Raw genomic sequence first — 8,473 nt, 5'->3', positions numbered from 1 at the left:
ACCTGAGGTAATATTTCTGGGTTAGCGGCGTTTGTAACCTGAAGTGTATATAACCTGAAGCGTATGTAACCCGAGGTACCACTGTATTGCTCTACTCTGAGTAAAACTTAGCTGAATACCACCCATTTCGTTCTCAATTAACAACTGCCACCAATGGGCCTTTGGTTCAGTATAATAAAGGGATTTTTCTAAGATGCTTGTATATTCATTCATCTATGTCCTGTAACGGAGAAACAATAGAATTGCCTCCACTGATTTAGAAGCAGCAGTTGCAGAGATTAAACAAGTGTTAGCACAGGCGTCCTCAAACTCGGCCCTCCAGCAGTTTTGGGACTACAATTCCCATCATCCCAGACCACTGGTCCGGCTAGCTAGGGATCATGGGAGTTGTAGGCCCAAAACATCCAGAGGGCCAAGTTTGAGGAAGCCCGTGTTAGCAAAACCCTAACCACTGGATTAGAAGCAGCTATTAGGGTTTTCCCTCCATCAACTGCCACCTGACAAAAGCAATTCCATCCAAAGATTGAGCAGAGTAGACAGAGGAAGAGGTGGGAAACAGAGCCATTAAACTGGCCCAGCTGAGAGATAAGTAATTTTTGGCTCATCATCTCCTTGTACTGTTTTCTGTTCCAGCTGGTTGTTATAAGAACTGTGTAACTAAAGAACTAGTGCATGAGTTTGCTTTTTTCCTTCACTCTTCCAATTTTCCTTTTACATACTTTTAGATTGTAAGCATCAGCCCTGGGACTGTCTTAATACTGATATTCATAAACTGGTCTGGGAGCTATTTTTGGCTGGAGAGTGGGACAAAAACTCTTTAAATCAGCAGAGTGGAGAAGCTTTTGCAGCCCAAGGGCCACAATCCCTCCTGAGCAACCTTCTCGAGGCAGCACACTGTTTATGGACATAAGGTAAAGGGACCCCTGACCATTAGGTCCAGTTGTGACTGACTCTGGGGTTGCGGCGCTCATCTCGCTTTATTGGCCGAGGGAGCCAGCGCTTGTCCGCAGACAGCTTCAGGGTCATGTGGCCAGCATGACTAGAGCAGCACACAGAAACGCCGTTTACCTTCCCGCCGGAGTGGTACCTATTTATCTACTTGCACTTGATGTGCTTTCAAACTGCTAGGTTGGCAGGAGCAGGGACCGAGCAACGGGAGCTCACCCCGTCACGGGGATTCGAACTGCCGACCTTCTGATTGGCAAGTCCTAGGTTCTGTGGTTTAACACAAAACGCCACCCGCATCCCAATTTATGGACATAGCCAGGGGCAAATAAGATGGGTGCAGCAAGGGACACAGCTCTTCCCTCTGTACAGTAGACTACATTCCAGCCATGCAAAAGTCAGAGGTTTCTATACCCCCATCTATTCAGACAAGTAAGGATGCACAGTCAGTTCAAGAATAACTTCCTGCCAGGCCAGAACAGTTGAAGAGGGTATGCATCAAGGCCACTGATGGGTGTTGCATTGGAAAATAGGGTGCAGATTGCAGAGAGTCCGAAGGGCTGGACAGAGAGGCCTGCATTTAATTCCCAGGACTTAGCTTTCCTATTTGTTTTTTAATGAACAAGAATGAAACTTACGGAATAATGAACTGTTACAATAGCAACACTATCCTTAAATGTGTGGCAAGATCGTAGCAGTTACTAGAATTTGATCTAGGCTGAATATTTCTTGGATTCTATCTACACAAGTGTTTGAGTTCATGTAGGCAACTAGCTTTCCATTTGGTGATACCTGAACAAAACAGGATGTTTGTTTTCTAGCAGCTGCTGCCATGATTTACAGGCATTTTAATACTTCTGTGAAACACAAAGCAGACAATATGAATACTGCGCACCAAAGCCAATTCAGTGTGAGAATCGGAGCCATTGCCTTCTTTGCCTCAAAACTGGTGTATGTCCCTTCGACAAATTATTAGGAGTGCACACCCAAAATTAATTAATGTAGATTAATGCCGTAACTGTCCTTTTATACTCTACCACCAGAGTGGTTAATGAATAGTTAAGAGTCAATAGCACCCCTCCTTACAGCACCCTTGTGTGGAGTGGGAATTAACAATTGAGTACAGAACTAGGAGGGAGTAATTATTTGAATGAATAAATGTGAAAAAGAAAAAATAAGATGTGATTACTCTGGGCCCTAGTTTTGTTTTTGTTGAGCTAAGAATAAATATGAAGGTGGATGCACAATGATAAATGCCTCTTTGAGATTTATTTCTCTGCAAACTATATAGCAAGGACAAGATCCATTCCAACCACAACAATTAAGCTTTGCTAGATAAGACTGTACAATTATATAAATATTATCTGCACCTTTCTTTAGGAACTTAACTAGTAACTATTTCCAGATGGGTAGCCATGTTAGTTTCTTGCAGCAAAACCTAAGAATCTCGTAGCACCCTAAACATCAACAAAATTTATTATGGCTAATAACTTCAAGCTGTTTCATAAACTTAAACATATAATTTCTTAGCGATATGTATACATATTTTAGAAAAAAACCCCCAAATGATGTTACCTCGGTTGCTATAGTACTGCTTTCAGAAGGGGGGAACTTGTGCACTCCTTCTCTCTTCTTTCATTTGGTGCAAGTTGGATAAACAGAAATAACCAGAATATATGAGAAAAATCCTATGATTAACTGAAACTCAAGTGTGGTATTGAAAACGAATAATCAGAATTATGCATTTTCTACAGTTAAAACTCCACACTGAGAACTAATTAAGCAAGACCATTACATGTTCCCTTAGCTGCAGTTTTGTAAACTTGCATGCCAGTAGATGTAAACACAAAAGGTACATTCAGTTATGCTCTGATCCCTCAAAGAGCAAGATACAAGTATTGCCGTAAAGAAGCAGTTTTATTATGAAACCAGGAATGCAATGCAGTTCTGGTTTCATCATAAGCTACAAAACATTTCAACCAAGTAATCAAACTGCCAAAATCTTATGAGTAGAAAACACATATTACAAAACTAAACATATAAAATAAAATCACAATATTCATTTTGAGAAATTAGGGTGTTGAACTGATACTATACGACCTCAGGACCAGATCATTAGAAAATTGCTCGGAGATGGCATGAATAATGAAAGTACAAGCACACTGGAAAAGCACAAATAAAACACACAACATTTAATGAATTCAGTATAAAATCAACAAGAGTCAGCTAATGGCTTTTAAATGCATTGTTTAATCTGTATTATACACAAAAGAAAGGAGTTGTGTGTTGGATCAAAAAAAAAAGCCATTCACCTTTGAATGAAAAATTAGGATAAAACACCCCCCCAACACACATACTCAAGAGCACAAATGGAACAACATTCATTCCAAAAGCCAACCCAATAACAGTATATAAATCCAGACACAAACAGGAAAGGATACCTTTAGTACATAGAAAAAGTCTAGTAACTTCTTCCCTATATAAAATATGAAATATACCTGTAAAAAGGGGTTTTGGCTATACGAAGTAAAACAGGAATAAAGATGGAATCACTTGGTCAGAGGTATATTTTTGGTGAGATAGCCCTGCACTTCTGAAACAAGCATGAATAAGTTATTTGGAAGAAAATGAGATGCAACAATGTGAAAGGACAGAGGCTTTCTCCAATTTGTTATCTTTATTAAATTGCAACTAGAAGCATTTTGACTCAAAAGAGAAACAAAAAAACAGTGCAATTTGAAAATCCACCTGGGAAATGAAAGTAGTGTAAAAACACTGAACTTGAACATTACATTTTACAACAATTCTTTCCACAGCTATAATCTTAGAGCTTTTTGATGCTACTTTCAGAGAAGGAAATTATCAGCATTTGCAGTAAGTGACCTTTCAGAAATTCATGGTAAAGTTTTTCACTTTCTGCATCCTGGGATGCTCTATACTGCAGCCAGTCACAGTCTGATACAATTCATCCCATTATATGGGCTAAAAACATCATTTAGAATACATAATAGCTGCACAAGGCATTAAAAAAAGGACTAATGCTGACAATAATATATGACCCATATAGATGTAAGGCTGACATCATATGACTTCCTAAGACCTAATGTTAGAGAACTTTTAGCAGAACCCAAGGAGATAAATACTTTTAAGTATAAAAACAGTTTCAGATTGGGGTCAGTCAGGTGAGAAAGATGAACTTTTTGAGTTATTTTACTAAACAGTAGACATAGAAGAGGAAGACTATTTCTGAGCCATGGGCAATGTGAGAATTGAAATAAAGAGACAATGAACGGCTTTGTAAAATTACAGGGAAGGTTCAGACAGCTCTGGGTTTACGTACTACTTCAACTGGAGTTCAATAATGTGACAAAAATATTAATATTCCTCATATTTTGCAAATCCCTTTATTTTGTGCAGCTGCTTTCATCTGTACAGAGAGGAAGCAAGTTGGAGGCATAGTTTGGTTACAAGTGGCTAACGAGAGAATTTGCCAGAGAATTCAAATTGTTACATACACAAACAGAACACTTTTATTCTAGGCTCTGAAATTTGTTTCTTTTACAAGTCTGCCAGGGAGGGGTGAGGGGAAAGCCCAAATGAAGAGCTCGTTTTAAAATACAAAGCCAAGATTTGTGTGGGGGAGAAAATTATATTCCTCATTAGGGACGAAGAACAAGAATGTATAAAAGATACATCCCAAACAAGTAAAGGCTAAGAGGAAGGATCATCAGACGATGCCAAAACGTTCTGCTCTTTTTCTCTTCTTTGCCTGCAAATAGGGATTAAAGAGAGAGAAAATCAAGAACAAGGGGAATGGCAATGCTGAGCATGTGTTTTGGCAGAAGGAAAGGTAGAAAGTCTATAAGAAGTGTCACAGTGTTGGTTTAAGAAAGCATTTTTCATATCAAATTTCACAAGGGGCACTGCAATTGCAACAGGGCCTCCAACCAGAGTCAGAAATTAAGCTGTAAAAGCATGAGATACAGTGGCCTGGTGGTTGCTTCATCTTGCTGGGTTATACAAGAGAGCTATGCTTGGAACAATGACCACTTTACAGGCCTGGAAAGCCTTCCAGGCAATGGGGAGGTGGGAAATGTAAAAGGCCAAAGGGTTAACACTCTTCTATTCATGAGGAAGGCGAGAGGGACACAGTCAAATGCATTAAATATACTCATGCGTCTCTGAGATATGCCTCCAAGTTAATACACCAGGGGCATATAAATCTTAATTTTTACCAGGATAAATAGCCTAGGGGGTAGCAGAAGTCCTAATCAAGAATCTCCAGGGGAAAGGTGCCATTCAGCATATACAATACTAGAAAAAGACCTTTTTGTTTCAGGCACACTCTCTAAGTGACCTAACGGAAAAGCATGGAATCCCTCAGACCAGAGCCCAGCCACCCCCTTCGCTCAAATTGAACAGGGGGATCATTCTACAGCTGCTACTTCATTTTGTAGCGCAATGCTTGCATAGCATCTGGCAAAAACAAAAAGCACCAAGCCATATCTGAACCCCATACAAGATGCCAAAGAAAATAAACTTCCTGCATAGAATATTCAGGATTCCTCAAAGGAGGAGGAATCAGGGACCCAAATACTGCTTCCATTCCATAGGCAAAACAAGACCCCTTGTGATGGGCATTATGGCTCAATACCAATCACAATTAGCATGAATATGGATTTACAGAAACAAAGAATTGTCATGCTAGAGTAGGAGGATTAAAATTAGGCAAATAGTTCAAAGAAGGGATCAAAAGACACATAAGACGATAGATTCTTGCCACAAAGAATTTGCAAAATGTGACATGAGGAAAGAACTACCGAAGTGTTAGAATAACTATGAAATGTCCGGGGGAAACCCCTAGGTTTCAACAGGAAACAAAATAATTTTATACAGAGACATAGCTATGTCAGTCACTTGCAGCAGAATCAGTCGGTCTTGTGACACCTTAAAGACTAACAAATTTATTAAAAAATGAAATTGTTATTGTACAAAATAAATAAACAAACTGCTATTATAAAACAACATTGGATTCCTTCAGTACCCTTCTGTGACATTTTCGTGAGGTGAATAAACTTACAGCATGGTGCAAAAATAAAGAAGCCAAGTGTGGGGTTCAAGCTTGTAAAATCTACAACATCAAAATCTCGATTTTGCTGGACGTTTATTTAGACCGTTCTCCTTGCCATTGATTTCAGTAGGCAGGTTTTTTTTTAGTGGTATATAGAGGCAGGTAGATAATGTTCCATACACCCAGCATGGTATTTGTTTCATATCAAACTGAAAATCACCATGCTACCTCTGCAATGGATAGAAAGCTGGGTTTGGACCTGATGACCCAGATTCCAGTTCCAACTCACTTCCAGTTCCAACTAACTGGGTGGTCTTGGACAATTCACAGGGGTTGTTATGAGGATAAAGTTAGCAACTATAAACTTATAGCCTCCTCTTTCTCATCAAGATAGTGATAGAAAAATCTGAAGCAATATAGATTATTCCCCCCCCCCCCGAAAATACCCCCCTCCCCGCACAAAGCACAGTAATGACCTGATTATCTTTGAAGTGGAAAAGAAGCAATTTCTGAGGTCGCTCATTGATGGAGTATCTGAAGTATTATATGACCACCTAGGATAGTTTAGTGGGACCATGGGGGTGGGGGCAGAGAACAGGATAAAAGAGACACAGTGCCATCTTGTGGAGTGTTTGGCATTCTTTCACAATTCATCACAAATCCTCAGCTTCTATCCACACCATTATAATAATAGAACATGCCCCTTATCAGCTTTGGTTTGACGTTACCTCTGCATCTTCTGTGGTTGCTGCCCCAGCCGAGCTTGTTACAATACCAAACCTCTCCTTTCTTTTTTTGAGCTTTTCATCATCTTCCGTCTATACAAAAAAGAAGGGAGAAAATGTTAAGTTGTCTGTATCACCCAATAAAATCATTCTAGTTGGTGATTCTGCTTCTTTCTTAGTCTCATAGAACCATTTGCTGGAAGGGAATTTAAAGAAGAACATAGTTTTCAGAATTAACTGTTATTCCGATAATAGTTGAAACCCTTCTCTGGATGGAGAATATGTGTCTTTATGAAGTTCATGGAACAGGAGGCCAGGTCTCTGAACAAGCTAGATGTCCTTATATTTTAATTTTCTAGTCTCAGGCTTGCCCAAAGATGGTGCTTCTATGACATATCCTTATTATGTAGTACATACAGAACTAAAACAGCCGTGTAAATAATTTTCCAGGGAGCATTTACTCTTACTTCAGATACTTCTCTTCTTTATTCCTCTCTCCTGATGCTCATCACTTCTGCTGTTGTGACACTGACTGTGTAAATCTTAGTCATTATAAACTGGGACTGGCATTTGGAATAGCTTCAAATGTATTCTTCCACCTTGAAAACCACTATGCAACACTCTATGTGCTAGCTCTCTCTGTTTCTCTTTCCTAGCCATATTTGTTTGTTTATTTGAAAAACTTCAAAGGACAAATCTTAGATATAGCACGTGGTTAGCAAGTGGAGAGCTTAATAGTAAGCCTACATTATAATAATGGCATGTTAAGCCAAACCCTGGCTTAGCTCAGTGCAGGTTGGTGGTATAAAAGACAGGGGAGGAACTAAGCAGTCACATGTTTGAGTGACCCCCCAGTAAGTCAGTTTTGCTTACCATGATGTGTGAATCAGGTCACAGTATTTTTGCTTCACGCATTATGCTAAACCATGGTTCAGTGCTTACATGAGTGAGCCTCCACAACTCTGAGCAAAGCTCATGTTTTCCCCTCCCCACTTCTGTTTCTGCTGTACAGTAAGCCAGCAGCTTACAGGGGGCGATGTTCCAAGAATCGCGCTTAAAGCCAAAATCTCATACTGTATAGTCAAAACACAATGGTGGGCAGGGTTGTCAAAGTCTCTTTTCTCAGACACTCACCCCTTTCCTCCCATTTTTTCCCCTTACTTTTTTGCCAAGTGCATAAAGCTGAATGCATACAAGTTAAATGTGTGTAAGATGTGGGTTTAGTTTATTTAGTTTGCTTTCAAAGAATCCTGGCTTGGGGTAATGAACTTACCAGAGATTCCAGTTTGCACACAATGTTCAGCTGAGCAAATCAGCTCAATAACCCCTTGTGCAAAGGAAAGGAAAGCAAATGAGCCCAATTCTTTGCTCAGGTTTCCGGGGATCATTGACTTGGTGTTAAATAAACCATGGTTTAGTGTTCTGTATGTAGATATAGATAATCTGATTCAAGCATTTTTTGGCATCTGACACTGGTGTGTTAGGGGGTCAAGTGAGTGAGATCATTAGAACAGTGTTGATTTAGTGGAATTGTTACACACAGGCTGAAGGACAGAAAACCCAGAATCTGCTTTGCTATCTAACAAAGTTCTGATTTACAGAACATTAAGAAAACACAACATGCAATTTAAGGCTGTTCTCATTATAGTAGTTCACAGTCATCACTGAGGCAGCTTGTTAAATCTGCTTTAGGATATTGTTATCTTGTTAATGTGAATAGAAAGTCATTTGA

General features: G+C 39.5%; 1 protein-coding gene across 2 annotated transcripts in view; it reads right to left on the bottom strand.

Moving 5' to 3' along the window:
* Window positions 1-3,592: 3,592 nt before the first annotated feature.
* The window catches only part of SARNP (SAP domain containing ribonucleoprotein), a gene marked incomplete at its 5' end in the record, with an annotated part of 56,760 nt that continues 51,879 nt past the window's right edge, over window positions 3,593-8,473 (bottom strand). For both annotated transcript variants that reach the window (XM_083727841.1, XM_083727840.1), the window contains 2 exons: window positions 3,593-4,714; window positions 6,745-6,834. In XM_083727841.1, coding sequence (XP_083583967.1) covers window positions 4,673-4,714; window positions 6,745-6,834 — 132 coding nt within the window. In that variant the 3' untranslated portion in view covers window positions 3,593-4,672. The remainder of the gene's footprint in view (window positions 4,715-6,744; window positions 6,835-8,473) is intronic.

Source organism: Podarcis gaigeae (genome assembly GCF_964106915.1).
Source record: "Podarcis gaigeae genome assembly, chromosome: 2".
In the NCBI taxonomy this organism is placed as follows: Eukaryota; Metazoa; Chordata; class Lepidosauria; order Squamata; family Lacertidae; genus Podarcis; species Podarcis gaigeae.
The sequence above is the reverse complement of the archived record's forward strand: the minus strand, read 5'-3'. Positions and strand labels throughout refer to the sequence as shown.